This window comes from Limanda limanda, chromosome 4 (genome assembly GCF_963576545.1).
Source record: "Limanda limanda chromosome 4, fLimLim1.1, whole genome shotgun sequence".
Taxonomy (NCBI): domain Eukaryota; kingdom Metazoa; phylum Chordata; class Actinopteri; order Pleuronectiformes; family Pleuronectidae; genus Limanda; species Limanda limanda.
The window spans coordinates 15,004,921-15,025,117 of NC_083639.1; the positions used below are offsets into that span (position 1 = coordinate 15,004,921).

Genomic DNA, 20,197 nt, shown 5'->3' on the forward strand with positions numbered 1-20,197 from the left:
CGCCACCACTCCCTGAGAGCCAAGCGCGTTGCTAAGCACTCCAGGCCCCGCCTCTCCTACTTCAACTCAAGAGCCGATTGGTTCTGCTGCAAACAGGCGACTTTCTATTGGCTCGGACACATGTCAGTTATCTGTCAAACCTGACTTGTTTCTCCACCCGAGGCGCGTAAAGACCCGCCCCTATGCTGACTCTGATATGCTGGTACGGCAGCGAGGCTGATAATTGGTTAAAAGGGCGGAACAACATCAGGATAAGCCAATGAGAGGCACTTTGAGGGCGGGTCGGCTCCTGCTTGAGGAAGGTGAAAGTAAAGCGTTGTCAGCTGATGGAGCAGCACCGAGGTGACCGACCCAGATATTCAGATATTCTCACCTGTCTCCCCAGCTGCTGCTCACACTGTTCTCCTAATGGAAGAGGGGAAAGCAAACCTGGCGTTTAAAGGTATCGCCGAGAGACTGACCCTCGGCATCACTCGCATACTCGGTGTGTATCCCCTGCGTCCACACCAGCTAGCTAGCACGTTTATGTGTGTGTTGATGTGCATGTGATGTGCATGTAATGTGCATGTAATGTGCACTCACTATCTCACTGATCTGTCCCTGTGTTGTGTCAGAGAACATGCCGGGTGTCGTGGACGTGCGGTTCGCCGAGAGGGAGCCTGCAGAGAAGAGGAGCCTGTTGTCATGGGAACAGGTGACAAACGAAGGGACATCCCAGATCTCACTTTTCGTGGTGTGGTGTGGTGTGAACGTGGTTAAACATTGTGCTCTCTATCTCCACCTTTTCAGAAAAACACCTGTATTTTGCCAGAAGACCTGAGAGATTTCTACCTGACAACTGATGGGTTCACTCTGACCTGGAGTGTTAAACTAGACAGTAGGGGATTTCATTATTCGCTTCATTTTTTTTCATATTCTATCTCACAATTCAAATTATAGCCTATTATTTATCCCTAGATCACTCTCTTTCTTTGTGTGTGTTCCAGATGAGTGTGTTCCCTTAGGATGCATGGTGGTGAACAGTGTGGCCCGGCTGTGGCCACTCCTCCAACCAGTGTCCCTGTTCTCCCTTCCCAACGCCCCCTCCCTGGCAGACCTGGACTGGGAGGAAAGCGACGCTACACTTGGTAAAGCTCACCTGTCAGAATGCTGATGTGGGCTTAACACGACAATTACAGCGTGTCACCTTCGATTAAGTCTGTTTACATGTGCCCACTTGTGCAGAAAGCAGACTAATGAATGGAATTTTGATTGGAGAGTAAATAGTTATGTAAGATTCATTACTGCTGCTCGGCAGGGTCGGAGCGAGCGCCTGCTGTGCCCCATTTTGATTCCCGGAGCCGCATCTTTGAGCTGGATTCCTGTGGCGGGAACGGCAAGGTGTGCTTGGTCTACAAAAACTGCACCGCAGGTCTTTTGTTTATTGCATCTCTCCCTCTCGACAACAATATATTACCTCATGTTAAATCATTGTGCTTGATAGAGGTTTTACTTTGTGTTTTCCAGGTGTAGTAGCCCAGCAGAGTGAAATCTGGTTCCTGGATTGCTCACTGTGTTGGCATTTTCTCACCGCAACTTTCACCTCTTACTACCGACTGATGATAACTCACCTGGGCCTGCCTGAGTGGCAGTATACCTTCACTCCATATGGCCCCAGCCCGCAGGCCAAGGTAGCAAAAGGCCCAAGTCACTCTTTAAAGACAATCAGCCCTCTGCATGAACCAGTCAAATGAAATGAAATGAAGAAGATTTGAAGTGGCAAATGAGAGCGGTGTGAAGGAATCTGTGGTTTTCACCAATTATCAGTTTCGTAGAATTTCCTCTTAGATGTGATCAAAATTCAGGAGTGGTCTAGATCGGTTGTGGAATTCATGAACAGATAGACTGCCTGACTTCACAGGGAGGAAACACACACACATGACTTAACAATCACAATCTTAATGTGAATGAATTCACCATCATCAATATCACAACTTGCCAATTTACAGAGAGGATTTATTAAGACTTTATTTTTCTCATCTGCAAATTTAATCACAGCAGCCTCTTCATGTCCGTAGTGGTAGGAAGATCCCCTCACTCCTGTCGGTGCCTCTGGGTCTTTATCCAGGTCACTGCTGTATTAATATATCTAGCTTCTCAGTGATTGTCATTCCAACCACCTTGCATATTACCCTTCAGAATATCACATAGCCTAAAACACTCCCTCTTTAGTTCTGTCACATCACTGATGGATGCACCATTAACATTCTTTGATTACCTTTTAATATGGTCGTATTCATTTGTCCAAAAGGAGTGATATATTATATATATATATTATAGGTATGTGCGATTACATAACTATATTAAATCTTCAAATTTCCCTCGTTTTGATTTTCTAGGCTTTCATATTTACTCAGAATGTTCTTCATTGTATTGTAGGCATTCCAGTATCATTAATAACACTTGGAGTCATTGTAGGTGTATAAAATACATTTTATTGAGTTTTTCCCTTTCCGGTATAATATATATTATAATATAACAACATTGACTGAACTAACATTTTAACATGATTACATAATAGTTAATCTCTTCTAAACATCAGATTGTTCAAGTCTCTTCAAGTCCTATATGCATTGAATCCCAAAAGTTCCTGAGGTTGTAAACTACACAACATAGAGTAACGTAGGTAGTGTGACCTTTGCGATGTGTCTCTTGTGTTCCTATTGTTACCTCCAGTTCCTAATGGTTATTTTATAAGCTATTACTTTGACTTTTTTTCTCCACATGACTAGATAAGTGACACCCTGTCTATGTGCTGTCCCTTTGCAGCAGTGGGCCTCACTGTACCAGCCGCTGACCTTCAGCAGTGAGCACAGCATGGCTGATGCTGCGGGAGATTCTTATCTCAACAAACTGGATCCGACCAAGGCCTTCAAAGGCAAAGCCAAGGCGCCGGCACCCAAGAAGAAACCGCCATCGCAGTGCAGCTCAGGCAACGCTGCCAAGAGCCAAGGGAGCACAGGGAGACTAAGTGGGACAAAGCGGTGAGAAGGTTCCCAATCAAGGAAAACATTGTAATCCTTTGTGTACGGTCAACATGGCTTAAAAAAGCACTCAGTGATTCCTTCATCTTGGACTCCTGAACGTCTGGACAGACGAACCAGGGTTCTCCTGCCTCTACACATGGCTGAAGTGGTACCGGCTGTTGGAGGCAGTGAGGCATGTAAACAGTTATTCTAACCTTATTTATGTGTAGGTGATTAAAGAATACCTGCCTTACGTCTAAATAGACTTGAAAAATCCAAATAATTCAAGTGTAGTTTTTTAAATTTCATTGCTCTATGATAGTGATGGAGAAATGAGGCTTGTCTCCAATGAGACAGATATATTATCTGCACACTCATTTAACTCAGTGTTCGCTGGGGACACCTGCTGGTCAAAACAACTCATCAGCCAAGTCAAGAAGTTTGATCATGTGCTGCTGACATAGTAATACTGAAAGGTAGCAACAAATTGTATCACTGCTATAACTACTATAGGACAAATAATACTCAATAAGGGCACTATGTTACTTTATAATTATACGTATTTATCCCTTAGATTTGGTTTGCTGTTGTAAATATTTCAATTTGAATGTCAAACACAGCAATAACATACTATATATAATATATATATATATATATATACATTTATGAAAGAAGTTTGAAAAGAATTGCTCATGAAAATCTCTGTGAATGCGAAATTGAAAGAGCAAGACAATAATAATACTGCTGTTTTCAGTTGGACGATAAAAGTGCTTTTTGCCTGCAGACATTGACCCACAATTCAGAGCATCTGTGGACTCTTAACGTTACACAATTAATGTGTGGTTTGTTGCCACACAATGTGTGGAAACAAACCATCAAACAAAACATTAGTCATCTTGGACTTTTTCCACTGTATTCACTATATCTCTCTAGTGCCTCACTCATACTGTGTTATAATCATGTAAAATTCAATTAAAGAAATGTGTTTGAGTTTAGGCCTGTCGATCTTAACATAGATGATATCACTAAAAGTGAAAATATAATTTCATATATTGCAGCAAATCAAATATGGGGGTTAGATGTAAGCCTCTCACTAAATGATACACACATTTTGCCTTGAGGCTGCTGAGTGTTGGATTGTTGCAAAGAAGAACATGTTACATTGGAAGCTACCGTTCCTATTTTATTTTACTTGATGTGCAATGTATTAGGGCTTGTATGTTTTTCTTCACATACACTGTAATTCCCAAGCTCGTGTAAGTGGTCTCCTGCTGATTTGCTGAAATGGATGATACCAAGGTTATATATGCTGCTATAACCTCAATAATATATGCATTAAATATGAGCTGGTGAATGAGTTCTTGTTTCTTCTTACCTGCATGAAATGTAGTTTCTTAGGAGCAAAACATAGTTGATATCAGTGTCATGTTTCACACATTCCTATACTGTGTTCCATGTACCACTGTCGATTTTTTACATTATCTGGTTATGATAAATGTAATTTCATAAAACTGACTGAATTTTAAAATTGCTTGATATATTCAATATAAATTTGTGCCGTCTTTTGACAAAGCATTTTGTTTTTGGTCTCTTTTTTTAAAATTGAACATTTCTCTTATTTACAGATATCCACACAGCTATGCTACACATGCCTTTAACATAACTGAGTTTCTTACAAAATTGTATTTTCACTATTGAATTTATGAACAGAGTCCTCCTTTAACTCATCCAGCAACCCCTCACCCAGTTCATCCACGTGTGGGTGGTGCAATTCCACCAAAGCCTTGTAGATCCCTGCACCCAGCACCCCTCCAATGGGGGGAGCAACTAGCGGCACCCACCACCACCCATTTCCAGCCCTATAGATAAAGACAGAGAGGGGAAGATAGAAAAACATTTAGTACGTATTTGAGCTTTTTTCCCCTTTATTCAGTTAATAAACAATCAGCGATAACCCCTTGTAGTATTTGTTAAAAAGCAGCACAGGTTGTGTAATTATTAACAAAGATGATTTGTTGCCAAGTGACCCCAACTTGAGGTGAAATGCAGCAACAGCAAACCCTCCCCTAACATCGCCCCTGTGCACCTGAACACATCAGTTCCCCAGCCGGCTATGGCACTGAAGACCCTGGGTGCGATGTCTCTGTTGGGGTTGATGGCGTAGCCGCTGTTGCTGCCCAGGGAAATGCCGATGAGCAGCACCAGGAGTCCCACCGCGGCAGGCTCGCCACCGGCTGGGGCCGGCTTGTTCCTCTGGTCGAACAGAGCCAGCAGGCACAGCAGCAGCATGGCCGTGCCAAACACCTGGAAGTCACACACAACGTATATAAAGTCACGATAGATAGAGTGTAAAATAATATAACGGTGAAGAGGTAGCAGGCAGAGTGATAGTGATTTGGACCTGGTCAATGAATCCAGACATCACAGAGAGGTATGGTGCTGGATAGGTGGCAAAGATACCAGCAGTGGCCCTTTCACCAGTCACTGTCAGGTTTCCTCCAGAATACTCAAATATAGCATCTGCATGGGGAGACAATATCGATAAGACAAATATGACCACAGATAATACAGCAATCATTTACCAGTAATTGATAAGATTTTATAGCACTACAGGGTTCAGGGTCTCGGTGTGCGTGAACATGCAGTGTTCCCTCACCATAATAGACGGCATAAATTGTCCCTGCTGCCAGAAATGATCCCAACAGCTGTGCAAAAACATACACAGGCAACATCCTCCATGCAAGGCGACCATACGTGCACATTGTGAACGACACCGCAGCGTTCATATGTGCCCCTGATGGACGAAAAAAACAGTCAATGAGCTGCACAACGGCTGCTATATAATATTTGTGAGGTGAGTTCTGCGTGAGTTCATGCGCCACCCTTACCTGAGACTGTCCCTCCGACATGCGCCCCCATAGTGACACCCAGTGCAAAACCCAGGTTGATGCTGAGGTACCCTCCGAACGCTCCCTGTCCTGTCACTACCTGGGCCACAGACCCCAGGCCGAACGCCTGAGAGCCGACAATAAACAAGGCCGGGTCACAGATGATGATCACAGAGAGGGAGATGCTCACAGACAGACTCATGGAGGGGAAACACTCCAACAAGCAGCACATTAAAAACTACCAAGCAGATGCTGGACACTCAGCAAACAGTTGTGCCAATTAATTCAGTGCTAGTGAGTGTTTTAGTTTAGAGAAATGTGACCCTGATGCTGCATTTAAAGAAGCCAAACTGAAGAATTTGATTTCATTTATGTGTAAGACTGTCGGCAGAGAGGAGAAGGGCTGACATTGACAAGCTGCAGTGAGGAAACAGGAAAAGTGAAGTTCCTCTTATAAGACTTGTGCATATCTGGGTTATAAACAAGTCTGGTTTCCAATGTGCAAACACAGCAAGTACGAGTCTTTATAAGAAACAGAATGTGGCCGTGCATGTGCACATATGCTTATCCAGCTCTCGTGTGCTACCTGTTCATGCGTGAGTGTGTAGTTCTGCCTTCCTTCTAAGTATAGCTGACAGATAGCATGTGACTTTTGCAACCCTCTCCATGTGGTCTGCTGCCTGACCATTCCTCCGGTAACCCTAGATTTCCTGGTTCACCCACTTGAATCCACCAATCCCCACATACAACCCCCCTGCCATGCGACAGAGAAACGTGCCATGTGTTTGGACGCCGGAGCGTGGCATCAGGGTCAAGAGCAGGACATTAGTAATAGATGGTGCCACAGTGTGCTCTTAAGACAAGTAAGAGCTTGACAATTAAAAGGGAAAGTGTAATCAGACAGAGAAAAGTTTAAAGTCACATATTCTTACAACAGAGGCTGTCAAAGTATGCATGGCTGGACACTTCTTTCGTAATTAACTCTTACCATCATGACATACGTGCAAAGACATTCAGCAAGTCCCACTCGAACAAGTTTGTTCTTTAGCCAGACTTTGGGTCGAGTTAGTTTATCTCCCTTCCGCTGAGAGACCCCGACTTCTACTGACAGGTCCTTCATTTCCTCTTTCTTCTCTGCTTTTGCCCCTGGAGGTTTCGTAGTAAAATAGAGCTCAAGTTCAGACCTCCTCTCAGATGTTCTACAGACCTCCCATGTCAGGCAGTAGTCCACAAACAGCAGTCTGTTTCTGTTTAGCCCCTCTCCCCTAACTTCGCTCCTCCTCTAACTTTCTCTTTGTGTAAGTCTCTCTCCCTTTCTCCCTCCCCCTCTCTCTCTCTTTCTCTCACTCCGTCACACATGCCCATTGAGATTTGTCCACAGTTTATAGTTCTGACCAACCCCCCACCCCTGGATATGCTGACACACACACACACACAGTCACACACATCCTCCAATGGCTCTGCATTATCTGAGAATACTGGGCCAATAAGTGAAAAGGTTTACAAATCCAACAGCTGTGCAAAACAGAAATATTTGCTGCCACCTTTAAACGACAGAAACTACAGAAGAGGATTAGGGCCACTGTGGAAAAAACAAGTGAGTTCTGACTTTAAAGTCAGAATTCTGAGGAAAAAGTCAGAATTCTGAGTTCTGAGAAAAAAGTCAGAAGAATTCTCACTTGTTTTTTCCACAGTGGCCCTAATCCTCTTCCGTACAAAACAGGTCAATCTGAGAAGGGCTGTTTTAGATATGGTAAAAAGGGTTCTCTTTTAAATGATCCTTGTGGTATTTTGACCAAAATATGTTACAGACATTTCATTAAGACCCCAAGGAACCATATCAACTTGTTGTGAAAATGGGCATAATATGTTCACTTTAAGTCAATGGCGATCATTTTTTGTGTGCATATTTTGTTTTTTTCTGCATGTTTTTCAATTTGCTAAAACAATGACAACCATCTTTTTTAATCTTGCATCACAACAGCAAAATATAAAATCAAGTCCAACGCAAACACATGGAATTCCCATCCCTTTTATTAAATATTTGGTCTATTCAGTAAATGTTTGTGAACCCAGCTTAACAACATCATATTAGCATACTACATTAGCATTTAGCTTAACCCCCCCTGCAAACAGGTGATGATCTTTCCATCATTTGCCTCTATCTTCTTCATGACAGTTCTGGACCATTCCGCAGTGGTTTTCATCTTACCAGTTAAACAGGAGGTTCTGCGTCTTCTTGTTATCGTTGGTGCATCCAAAAAGTGATTTCTGGGACCCCTTTTATTTAATTTTAAAGGCTCCCTTTTATACACATATGTAGCAAACTTTTTCTTCACTGTATACCGCTGAGTTTATGTATTGCTACTCACTCTTTTCTCAAGCAAAACAAACGTACTGTTCATTGGAAAGAAGGACGTGACAAAACAGTTTCTGCCATCTGCTGGTTCCCTGGTGGAACACCTCAGCCTAATCAAAGAAAACCTGGTAACCCTTATTTTAACTTTTAAAGACAAATTGACATTTGACATGCCTTCATCTCATAACGTCTGCATCATGTCAACAGCCTTTTTTATCTGCCTGAACCATATGATTCTGACCCAGCCCTTAGCTGTGTGTCTTCCCCCTCTCCCTCTCCCCATTCTATGATTACACAGTGCACTCATTAGTTTTAACTACTGTGCAGCCGAGATGGCATCACAGCAAGGCAACAAAATGCTGTTTGCTGGTCAATATTCACAAGGGGCTTCCAACCATCACATAAGGGTACATTTAAAACATTAGGTTGTGAGCTGAGCTATAAACAAAGGGTCTGTGTCAGAACAAAAAGGCGAACGCAACTTACAGGTCCTGGGGAGGCTGATTTAGAAGTGAGTACTAAGTCCTCTCGCAGGTCAGCTTCCTGGGAGAGCTAAATCTGATTCCTACACATGTAACCGATAATTAATGAAAAACACTTTGTCTCAACTGGTGTCGTTTAGAGAAAAAGTGAAATGGACCTATGCAGGTGCTAGAAAATATCGATATAAAATTACTTAATTCCTCAGCAAACAACAATTGAAGCTGGGAGGGAGGATCACCGGCCTTGTTTGTAAACGTCAAAGTAAATTTGTACTCATAATAATGTTTATTTAAGCAAAGTTAGACAGTTTACAACATTAAACCAATAGGACTTTCCTTCAGTTATAGTTTAAACAACATATTGATCTAGGAAGTGTTTACGCAGTTTCAATAGCATCATATATAGGCTTTACACGGAAAGAAACTCAGCAGACAATATATCGACAATTCTATAAAGAAATGATGGGTTAAAATAAATATTGTGTATTGTTTTACACTTGGTGAGTTAATCAACTCTATGGAAGCCCCCTGCAGTTTGTCATTCTTAAATAAGCAGAAAGAACAGGACACCATCAATTCCATTACGAAAAAACACATACTTAGTGCCAGTGGTGGGAAGTAACGAGGTAGAAATACTTTGTTTCTGTACTTAAGTAGATTTTTCACATATCTGTACTTTACTTGAGAATTTTTTTTTCCTGACGACTTTTTACTTTTACTCGTTACATTTGAAAAAAAATATGTGTACTTTCTACTTCTTACATTCTCAAACTGGCTCGTTACTTGAGCAGCGGAGGTTGGTTCTCTCTTTCTCTCTCTCTCTCTCTCTCTCTCTCTCTCTCTCTCTCATCTAGGGTTCAACATTTTTACATTATATACATTATATTCATATTGTTGTTAACATTTTTCAGTCAGTTGAAATAAATCTTGAGGAGAAACATTTTGGTTAGTTTTGTGTCTTTATAGGCCTACTATAAAAGCACTTTGCATTTTTAATTTTGGTACTTGTACTTTTACTTTTGATACTTAAGTACATTTCAACACCAGATACTTTTTATTCTTAAGTACTTTTAATATGAGCTACTTTAAGACTTTTACTCAAGTCATTTTCTGACGAGTGTCTACTTTTACCGAAGTCACTTTCAGGTAAGATATCTGTACTTTTACTCAAGTATGGCTTTCAAGTACTTTATACACCACTGCTTAGTGCCCAAAGTTGTGTATGAACCTTATTACCCCTTGTTGAGTGTGACTTCCGTTTGACTGACCTTTGATTCTCGGTGACGCGCGCTCCCGTCCGTCTGGAACCGTTGGAACAACAGCTCCTCGACCAGGAGGCGCTTAAAAACTTTTGGAGTCACACCTACTTTGTGAGGACGCTCTTCAGGACCTGCTCTCTCCTTCTCTCCCGGTCCTCAGACCCTCTCAGCTCAGGCAATCAAATGGTTCTGCTCGATCTCCTCTGCCACCCGCTGTGGGCTCTGTCCACCGCGCTGCTGGCGCTGGTCGTGCGCCTTCAGCGGAGAGGACGCTGGGATCCCCAGGGCTGCACCGTGCGCCTCAATGGGAAGACGGCTATAGTGACCGGAGCCAATACAGGTTGGTTGTATCTGACAGCGCTTTCCATTGTGACTGTCCCCCGCTTTACATGTTGTAGATGAAGTGGAATCAAGTTGTCTTTTTCATCCAGCTACTGTGTGAATAGTAGTTTTGGTAAATTACAGACAGTTTTGACTGAAAATATCAGTAAAAGCTGATGTAGTCATTTTCTAAGACACAGCTTTTACTTACATACTAAATAGTATATTGTCATCTATTAATTACAGTGTTTAAAGCTATATTTTCCTACTAAATTCCTATTTATTTTACCCCTTCGGATCTACGCTTATCACAGACATCAGTGCGCTGTTAGATTTGTAAGATTAGACTGCCTGCTCATTTGCTGCTATCAGTCATTCAGAAGCCGACATTCTTTAATCCTACATCGACTAAACAGGATGAGAGATCACTATGACCTCTCAAATTAACAGTTTGGTCTCATTGAGCCTGCTGTGTAATTTGAACCTTGTCTGATTTTAATCATTAACTTATTCAAGTTTATTATAGCACCAAAATGCAGCTCAGTGTGTCTATCTGTTGATTTGAAAAAGCAAAACAATGAGGTTAGTGAAAGTAGAGGAGCCCAGAAACAGCAAAGGCAAACAATAAATGCATGGGCCACAAGGATTAAGACACAAGTTATGTTATTATTTTCATGTGATTAGAAAGCTTGAACCTTCTGCTCAGATCCTTACATCGGGGGCACATCTTCAATTCAGACTGGGGACAAATTCAAGTAAAGACCAACATCTTAGTAAGATGCTGACGGGCCACAGAGCCACCAGAACAGCTTCAGTGGGAGCTTTGCATTGATACCACAAGTCTCTGAAGCTCTACTGGAGGGATGTAACACCATTCTTCCACGAGGTTATCCCTTCTGTGGTGTTTCCATGATGGCGGTGGAGAGCACTGTCTAACACTCTCCCATATGTTTTCAATTGGGTTCACATCTGGTGACTGCCGAGGCAGCCGCACATGATTCACATCTTTTTCATACTTCATCCACTCAGAGACGGCTCGTACCAAAAGGGTGAAGGCATCGTCAGCTGGTTTCTACATGAATTTTGCAAATTTCTTCCTTACATTTTTCACCTGCATGTAAACTCTGGATTGGTCATTGTTGGAGGAGCTTGTCACAAACATTGTGACTTTTTTAAAAGAAAAGGTTGAATACACAATAAAGTGACATATAATATTGTGTTTTGCCTATTTTAATGTCCGTCTAATTGGCAAATCCAAAAGAAAGAAAACTCATAACAGAAGAATAGAGGCAAGCGAAAATGCATGAGCCATCAATATAACAATGGCTTTGATGCTACCAGAATGTTGTTTAAAATCTTTAGAGCAGAGCAGGGTAGAAAACATTCCTCTGTAGCTTCTCATCTTAAGCTTGTTCCTCCCCACACCAGTGTGTCTGCTGCTTAACTCTCAACCTTAACATGCATCCAGTCCTGAGTCCTAAACCTATACATCAACAGTCACTCAGTATTTTAGTTTCTTGGGCCTTAACCATGGATTTAAACTTATACCTTTGTTTTTACAAGTGATTATTTTAGCAGCTGTTTAGCATTAACTAAGAAACAGCAAGAACTGGTGAGTAGAAGACACCAACTGTAGGTTTCTGTTTTGTTAGATAGAGCAACTTGGGTCCTCTCTTCATGTACATCTCTTTCAATCAAAAAAGAACACATTTGGTATTTATCTACTCATCCTGATACACTCTGCACAAAAGCATACAGCATGATCAAGGTTACATTGTATTAGATTCAATCATGATCAATCAAAGGGGAAATTAACATGATTACATTGCATGATCAAAATGTGACATTTCCCCCAAAAGTCCCTCTGCACACACAGTGAAGGGTGATGGACTTATGGACTTATACCACCTTCAGTACGACATCTTAAACAACCTCTTTCGTATATTTAGCTAGTCACATGTGTAAAACGCCATGTTGCTGTGCACTCAGATTTGTTTGGTCAGATATTAGACGTCTTAAACAAATGCTCATGAGCCGTTTGACGTTGGCTGAACCATTTAATATATAATATGGAACAATTGTGGCTATGTCCTTAGGGATTTAAGTTCTCTGTCGCTATGACAGATTTCCTTCAACTGAATTCCAGGAGGGCCATGTCTGTAATCAGTGTAGATCCGAAGGGTTAAAAGGTAGAAAGGTAACACCCTGCGGTGGAAATAGCTAGATATAATGAATTGTCAAACGTGTATGTATGTATTCTAGGCTTTCTCCACCATGTTTACCTTGAAAAACTGCCGTGCCTGAGGCCAACTGGCCAACTGACAAACCCAGTATACATTTACTGAACAAATATCTCTAGGCTAATGAACATCCCACAACCCACAAACCTGTTCTGGATCCCTGCTCTTATTCCTGTCATCCTGGATGTCTGATGAGTGGGTGGGTTGGGAAGGGGTCTTCTGTGCTCCTGGGGTATAATGTTCTGGCTCTCACTCTCTACCTTCCCTGTGAACAGCATCTAAAGCCTGCCTCTGAAAGTGTAACCTTATTCAAGGAAACAGAGCCTGAATCATGAATTTTTGTCTCTTTTTTGAAAAGGCATTTTAGACTATTTTCAAATTATTATGAATCTTCACATGATTTTCAAGAAAATGTCCCAAGTAAATAAATGTATAAAACATTATAGGCTGTGTTGTGTTCGAACAGACTCTCTGCTGAGAGCCCTTTCCAGATCTCACCTTAGTTAATGAAGAGAGTTTGTTCATATTTAGTAAATATGTGCTAACTTAGGGTAACACTTCCTTAAGCAGACTATATAGGGGATTTTGTCGAGAGAGAGAGAGACAGGTTGCTTGTCGTTGATTGTTTTTCTCTGTTCCTCTCTCTTAGGGATCGGGAAGTTCATTGCCATGGACTTTGCACGACGTGGAGCCCGTGTCATCCTCGCCTGTCGCAGCGAAGCCCGGGGGATGGGAGCACTGAACGAAATCCGGGAGAAAACGGGAAACTCTGACATCCACCTGCGTCTGGTGGACCTGTCTTCTCTGGACTCTGTCAGGGCGTTTGCTCAAAGGATTGTGGAGGAGGAGAAAGCTCTGCACATTCTTGTCAACAATGCTGCCGTATCAGGTGACATATGCAAAAATGTAATAATTTATGTCACGGCTGCATTGTGAGAGTATACAACACAGAAATTATTCAGTCAGTAATTGCCCATCAGCCACACAGTAATTCAACAATAAAAATAATCTATTGAAAAGTGGCTTCTGCTCGTGTTCCACCAGCATACTGTTTCCTAACAGCATTTAAAGGGATTGTTTTTCCCCCCATCAACAAACAGGTTTACCCAAGCAGATTACCAAGGAAGGTTTTGATATGTCTTTTGCCACCAACCACCTGGGGCCGTTCCTTCTCACCAACCTGCTGCTGGGTAAGAAGACTCTGTGGAATTGGAAATGTATTTGACTGTCTATGTTGCAGCATTAAAGGTTTTGACTTTTATTTTCCCTCATGTGCGTTTCTCCATTACTTCCCAGATCTGATGAAGCGCTCGTCTCCGGCCCGGATCATCACCCTCAGCTCAGTCAACCATAAGAAAGGCGAAGTGGACTTCTCTCATTTTTATGGCAGGAACCTCAAGTATCACATGGACAACGTCTACAACCACACAAAGCTGCATAATATCATCTGTACCAATGAACTCGCCCACAGGTTAGAGGGGACAGGTAGGTGCTAAAATCAAGTTACTAAAATTATGTTGCAATATTACCTATATTAATATAGCTCATGCATAGTTTTTTTTATCTCATTAAATTAAAATGTCCATTTAGATTCAAATGTACAGTACTTAAAGTTTAGTTTAGTTTAGGAAATAAGACTTTGTGTGTCTCTGTGCTCCGCTCACAACCCACAGTATCTGCCCAACATGTTTCCACAAACAGAGACACAGCACATGTTTTCAGACAAATTACAAGAAAGGGAAAAGTGCTTTTTCTGGTCTTTTGAACTGTAATGGAGGCCACATGTGAGGCCGCTCAGGGCTTCCAGCTTTTATATATACACTGCAGCTGAAATGGATTTTCCTCTTCTGAGTCATATAAATATCTAAATCAATCAACCTCTGAAAACGCTGCGTTCAGAGACTTTTCTCTCAACCCCCCTTCATCGCTCTGTTTCCCTCTGTGCCTAATAATGTGAGTCTATATGTCTTTGTGTGTCTCTGTGCATGTAGGTGTCACTGCAAATTCCGTCCACCCTGGTATTGTCATGACAGAGGTAATGAGAAGCTATCCGTTTTGGATCCGCTCCCTCTTCAACATCATTGGATTTTTTTTTTTCAAGGTGAGTGTTGTCCAAGAGTCGACCAAGAGTCAGTGGGGGGGGGGGGGGGGGGGGGATTTATGACACATCTAACACAAGACATATGCAAAAATACAAAAAACAAATATCTTTGGATGAAAAAGCAGTGTTACACACCAACAAAGATGTGAGAAAGCTCTTAATCACGCTGCAGAAATCATTTTCTCACGTCCGGTGTCCGCCTGCTGCACCCCCCCCCACCGACCCAGCCCACCCCCCAAGTGAATCCTGCTGGGCATTTGTTGCCATTGGGACACTCCTTGACAAACAGGGGAATTCAGTGTTTTGTAAGACACTTCATTAAAAACGTGTGGGAGAGAGTAAACATTGTGTCCTATTTTGCACCAGTTGACCAAAACCCCCCCCGGCAATTGAAATTGATACAAGCTGGGAAATTAATGTGTAAAAATAGATTGCTGATACAGTGTGTTGTGTTCCACCCAGATTGTGTGTAATCATCTGCAGGAAGGTGACACTGTTACGATGATAAGCTTTGGCCGGCCGAGTTCAATGTGCTAACTAGCTCCCGCACTAGAAAACACGGGAACACTTGAGTTGAAGTGTTCCCACATGTTTCCCAAGAACCTCAAAATGAAACTTAATTTAGAAGTAAGTGCAGGCAGCCATCATTGTTACAGAAAGCTACTCAGGCTTCCTGTAGTTTATTGATCCTGTTCGAACATAGTATAATTAGCTTAGGTACTCAGCCAGTTATGGTAACAATAGCAGCTTAGCGGTATATACATAGGAGCAGTCTCAAAATTGCACCAGTGTGTTATTGGTATTCAGGAATACGGTGTTCCTACTGCACAGAAGAGTAAAGGACAGGGGGACAGTGAGTGTGTGTGTGTGCGTGTGGTCAAGATTTTACTCTATGTTATGGGGACCTACAGATCTGGAAAAAATAAAAAGATCACTTCAAAATGATCAGTTTCTCTAGTTCAGCTATTTATGATATGTGTTTGAGTAAAATGGAAATTTTAGTTTTATTCTATAAACTACTGACAACATTTCTCCTAAATTTCAAATAAAAATATTGTCATTTAGAGCATTTATTTGCAGAAAATGACAACTGGTCAAAATAACAAAAAAGATGCAGTGCCTTCCAATCTTGAATAATGCAGAGAAAACAAGTTCATATTCATTTTTAAACAACACAATACTAATGTTTTAACTTAGGAAGAGTTCAGGAAGCAATATTTGGGTGGAATAACCTTGATTTCCAATCACAGCTTTCATGTGTCTTGGCATGCTCTCCACCAGTCTTTCACATTGCTGTTGCGTAGCTTTATCCCACTTCTGGCGCAAAAATTCAAGTAGCTCGACTTTGTTTGATGGCTTGGGACCATCCATCTTCCTCTTGATCACAATCCAGAGGTTTTCAATGGGATTCAGTTCTGGAGATTGGGCTGGCCATGACAGGTCCCTGATCTGGTGGTCCTTCATCCACACCTTCACTGACCTGGCTGTGTGACATGGAGCATTGTCCTGCTGGAAAAAAACACTCCTCAGAGGTATGGAACATTGTCAGAGCAGAAGGAAGCTAGTTTTCCTCCAGGACATTTTTGTACTTTGCTTGATTCATGCGTCCTTCAGAAAGACTAATCTGCTCAATTCCAGCCTTGTTGAAGAACCCCCGGATCATCACCGATCCTCCACCAAATTTCACAGTAGGTGCGAGACACTGTGACTTGTAGGCCTCTCCAGGTCTCCGTCTAACCATTACAAGACCAGGTGTTGGGAAAAGCTGAAAATTGGACTCATCAGAGAAGATGGCCTTAGTCCAGTCCTCTATGGACCAATCCTTATGGTCTTTTGCAGACCTCAGCCTGGCTCTTCTTTGCATCTCGTTGATGAAGGGCTTTTTTCGAGCTTTGCACGACTTCAGCCCTGCCCCTAGAAGCCGGTTTCTCACCGTCCTCGCTGTGCACTTCACCCCAGTTTGCCATTCTTTTTGGTATTCACTTGATGTCGTCCTACGGTTGTTAAGTGAAATTCAAAATGAGTTGGCGGTCATCCCGGGGAGTAGAGATTCGTTTTTGTCCTCTGCCGGTCTGTAGCTTTGTTGTACCTAATGTCTGCTGATTGATCTTGTTCTTATGAATTGCCGTCTTTGAAATTTTAACAATGGAAGCAACCTGACGCTCATTGTATCCCTCTGCCAGTAAAACCAGAATTGAACCCTTCTCTTACTCAATCAAAACTTCTCTTTTTAACTCTTTTGGCATGGTCAATAGTCACTTTTTTTCATTCCATTTACTTTTGATGTGCTATTAGCACTGTTTCTGTCATCCAGTTGGTCCTATTGCAAGAGGATAGTGATGACCACAGAACTGTTTTTTATACTTTTGTTCATTGAATAAGATTTGGTTCAGGTGATCACCTAAGAAGTACCTCGTGTAGTAGAATCAGGTCTTCCTTTATTGAAATTCAACAGTAACTGGAATGGACTGGCTGCCATACACGTAGAGATGCTGATTTAAGAAATATTTGGAGTGGTCTCTCAATTTTTTCCAGAGCTGTATATCTATTTACTCACATAATAGGGATAAAAATGAATTAATTGTCCGTTAGGGGTTAGGTTCAGGTTAGGGTTAGGGTTCCAAACGATGGACACGGCACACAGGGACCATGGGTGGAAAAAATAAACATTTAGTTGGTCCTTAAGGTTGGATTCTTGTGTGTGTGTGTGTGTGTGTGTGTGTGTGTGTGTGTGTGTGTGTGTGTGTGTGTGTGTGTGTGTGTGTGTGTGTGTGTGTGTGTGCGTGTGCGTGTGCGTGTGCGTGTGCGTGTGTGTGTGTGTGTGCGTGTGTGCGTGTGTCAGTATTCACTTTCACATTTGGGATCCATTCAGGAGTGGTTGGATTAGTGTGTGTGTGTGTGTGTATGTGTGTGTGTGTGTGTGTGTGTGTGTGTGTGTGTGTGTGTGTGTGTGTGTGTGTGTGTGTGTGTGTGTGTGTGTGTGTGTGTGTGTGTGTGCGCGTATGTGCGTGTGTGTGCGTGCGTATGTGTGTGTGTGCGTATGTGTGTGTGTGTGTGTCAGTATTCACTTTCACATGTGGGATCCATTCAGGAGTGTCTTTTTCTCAGAGTTTCAGTCTCATGTCCTCCTGCTCTGATGTGTGATTTGGTCTACAACAGTTTTTTTTCCTCAGCACAGATTGCAAAGATATTAAACTGCAAGTTTCTTTTGACTGTTATCTCAAGTTTCATCTCCACCATCCTTGTCTCCCTCCCAGTCTCCAGAAGAGGGTGCAGTCAGCTCACTCTACTGCGCAGTGGCGGAGGACACCGAGGGGATAACTGGGAAGTATTTTGACAGCGACTGCTCTCTGGTTCTACCCGCGCCTTTAGCACGAGACACTGCCCTGGCGGCCAAGGACTTTGAGATATGTGAGAGACTGACATCCAAGCTCTGAGACTATTATCAGGCAAATGGCAGCTGACAGAAAAGGCTTATGTTCATCTCATGGGATGAAGGAAGTCTGACATCTGGGCTAAGAGCTCTCTTTAAAACCAGCAGGAGGGTTTAGTTATATATATGTCATTTATATTATTTTACAGAGATCTCAAATAAATGTCACGTGATTAGGACCACTCTATGCTTTCTCTACATCAAAGAGGAGAAACATTACCTAAAATAACAAGTCTTTGTCTGTTCCTTGGCTTGTTGTAAACAACATGTCAATTGTGGTTAATCACTTTGTTATATTCTGCACCTTTGACCATTTCATTATTTCCTGTTTCATTTTGGGAAAACTATCTTCCTCATATGTCCGCTCTGGAATCACTTCCTGTTCAAGTCTATTTACCGCCTTTGTTATTACCTGCTCTAAGGGGTGGAAGATCAGTTCATTCACCTCTCATCATGGATTGCTTTAAAAAATATAAATACTAATGTAAACATGTACATGTATAACTTAATGTTCTTTTCATGAATTGATAAATTGTTTGTTCAATAAAATGCAAGAAAAGAGTGAAATTGTCTATCATAATTGCCCAGATCTCTGTCATATAAAACATCGAAAAGCAACAAGTCCTGACGCTGGAGAAGATGCAACCAGGTAACTGGCAATAACTCAATAATAAGGATAGTTGCTGATTAATTTCCTGGAGTTAAAAGCACAGATATTTGCCAATATATCTAATGGAGTAAAAGTGAAAAGTACCGGAAAATAAATCCTCTTAAGTAAAGAACAGATACATGAAAATGGTACTTCAGTACAGTAATATCGGAGTAAATGTACTTTGTTACTGCTGTGACTTTAAATGTTTCACCTGTGTCTTATTACTTTCCGGCCTTTGTGTGCCTCTGTTCCCTTCGCTCTTTGTCGGTTTGTCTATATCGCTCGGGGTTGTGTTCGCTGGATTACCTTGTGTTTGTGTTTTCCTGTTGTCTTACTTCCCCGGCAGGCCTGTTCTTTTGTTTGTCTCTTTGTGTGTTTGTGTTTGGGAAACAGAAAGCAACTTAGAAATGACATCAGAGGCTCCCATTAGTGATATGATTACATCCCTTTATTGACTGATTCATTAAAATACAATAAAACATGTGAGCATTGAGTTCATTCTTCCTCCAGTGTCTTCGGCCTCGCTATTTGGCTGCAGAGAGATAGTGAGAGAACATCACATTTACAGAGAGGTCTTTTTAATCAAATAACTATCACTTGTGAGTCTGTTGATAATAAAAGTAGTTACAAGGACACCGTATGGGATCTTTAACAAAAGTGTCTCACCACCGTGTACAAATCAAATTATTTTACCTTTCTCCTCAAGTATTTCCTCGATATACTCTTCGATCACCGGGGCCACATGATCCAGCTGCTTTGGTGATAGACGGACAGTGAACTCCACTGTTTTATCCTGAGCACAAACACAAAAGAGGTATTAGTGGCTGGCATTTAATGACAACAGGACATTGGAAACCAGCAGAGTCGCCAGCTGTGAAGGTAATGTACAGTAACTTGCATGTGCACTCACAGGATTTCCATCTTGTTCCACCTGAGGAAGCTCTGGCACAGTGACTGGCTCTAACTGACTATCTTCCGACCGAGGCCCCAAGTCCTTTGTACCCTCTCTATCCTGCAGCACAAGATAGCAGGAGAAAACAGTGATAGAGACTTTACAGCCTCCAAATATGAAGATCAACAACACCTACACTGATCACTTATCATTAAACTCTGTTGTTTACTGAGCCAAAGACAGTTTATCAGCCTCTTATACTGATGTGACGCTGCAGGCGACCTCCTCCTCTTGAGTTTTGTAACTTTATCATTCAAACTTGGCAAAGCTAAAACATCACATTGGAAAACGAATGAGAACTGTTAGAATAAATGTGTCATTCCTTCATCCCTGTTGGATCAAATGGACAGAATAAGGCAGCATTATTACTGATATGTATATACTGATATGTTATTAGCTATATGGACACCAGCCAAAGGTTATTTTAAATATTAACTAATCTGCCAGTTATCTTTATAAAAAATGTTATTTTAAGTCAAATGGAGCAAAAGAAGTGAGAATGCCT

At 41.8% G+C, this 20,197-nt stretch overlaps 4 protein-coding genes across 4 annotated transcripts in view; 2 read left to right on the forward strand and 2 right to left on the reverse strand.

Annotated features, from left to right (window-relative positions):
• Positions 1–336: 336 nt before the first annotated feature.
• tpgs2 (tubulin polyglutamylase complex subunit 2) lies at positions 337–3,668 on the forward strand. The gene is made up of 7 exons (XM_061070101.1): positions 337–484; positions 615–694; positions 790–877; positions 987–1,127; positions 1,298–1,411; positions 1,507–1,670; positions 2,809–3,668. The coding sequence occupies exons 1-7, from the start codon at positions 409–411 to the stop codon at positions 3,025–3,027; spliced, it is 882 nt and encodes a 293-aa protein (XP_060926084.1). The 5' UTR covers positions 337–408; the 3' UTR covers positions 3,028–3,668.
• Positions 2,452–7,181, reverse strand: aqp7 (aquaporin 7). Its single transcript, XM_061070100.1, has 6 exons — positions 6,882–7,181; positions 5,894–6,020; positions 5,662–5,799; positions 5,407–5,525; positions 5,092–5,309; positions 2,452–4,864 (listed from the first exon to the last, which is right to left on the reverse strand). Exons 1-6 carry the CDS (start codon positions 7,011–7,013, stop codon positions 4,678–4,680), a joined length of 921 nt encoding a protein of 306 aa, XP_060926083.1. The 5' UTR covers positions 7,014–7,181; the 3' UTR covers positions 2,452–4,677.
• A 2,853-nt stretch (positions 7,182–10,034) lies between these two features.
• On the forward strand, positions 10,035–18,655 carry zgc:64106 (uncharacterized protein LOC393348 homolog). Its single transcript, XM_061070099.1, has 6 exons — positions 10,035–10,333; positions 13,204–13,443; positions 13,655–13,744; positions 13,851–14,039; positions 14,546–14,655; positions 17,913–18,655. Exons 1-6 carry the CDS (start codon positions 10,177–10,179, stop codon positions 18,090–18,092), a joined length of 966 nt encoding a protein of 321 aa, XP_060926082.1. The 5' UTR covers positions 10,035–10,176; the 3' UTR covers positions 18,093–18,655.
• A 511-nt stretch (positions 18,656–19,166) lies between these two features.
• The window catches only part of mlnl (motilin-like), a 2,246-nt gene continuing 1,215 nt past the window's right edge, over positions 19,167–20,197 (reverse strand). The window contains exons 3-5 of the mRNA XM_061070660.1: positions 19,651–19,752; positions 19,434–19,533; positions 19,167–19,272 (exon numbers count right to left, since the gene is read on the reverse strand). Coding sequence (XP_060926643.1) covers positions 19,265–19,272; positions 19,434–19,533; positions 19,651–19,752 — 210 coding nt within the window. The 3' untranslated portion in view covers positions 19,167–19,264. The remainder of the gene's footprint in view (positions 19,273–19,433; positions 19,534–19,650; positions 19,753–20,197) is intronic.

Coding starts and splice junctions, on each gene's coding strand:
- aqp7 (XM_061070100.1), bottom strand. CDS start 7,013: ATGAAGGACCTGTCAGTAGAAGTCGGGGTCTCTCAGCGGAAGGGAGAT. Junction 5,310..5,406: donor TGTCTGGATTCATTGACCAG/GTCCAAATCACT, acceptor TGTGACTTCCAG/GTGTTTGGCACGGCCATGCT. Junction 4,865..5,091: donor TGGGGAACTGATGTGTTCAG/GTGCACAGGGGC, acceptor CTTTATCTATAG/GGCTGGAAATGGGTGGTGGT.
- tpgs2 (XM_061070101.1), top strand. CDS start 409: ATGGAAGAGGGGAAAGCAAACCTGGCGTTTAAAGGTATCGCCGAGAGA. Junction 878..986: donor CTGGAGTGTTAAACTAGACA/GTAGGGGATTTC, acceptor TGTGTGTTCCAG/ATGAGTGTGTTCCCTTAGGA. Junction 1,412..1,506: donor CTACAAAAACTGCACCGCAG/GTCTTTTGTTTA, acceptor TGTGTTTTCCAG/GTGTAGTAGCCCAGCAGAGT.
- zgc:64106 (XM_061070099.1), top strand. CDS start 10,177: ATGGTTCTGCTCGATCTCCTCTGCCACCCGCTGTGGGCTCTGTCCACC. Junction 13,444..13,654: donor CAACAATGCTGCCGTATCAG/GTGACATATGCA, acceptor ATCAACAAACAG/GTTTACCCAAGCAGATTACC. Junction 14,040..14,545: donor CCACAGGTTAGAGGGGACAG/GTAGGTGCTAAA, acceptor CTGTGCATGTAG/GTGTCACTGCAAATTCCGTC.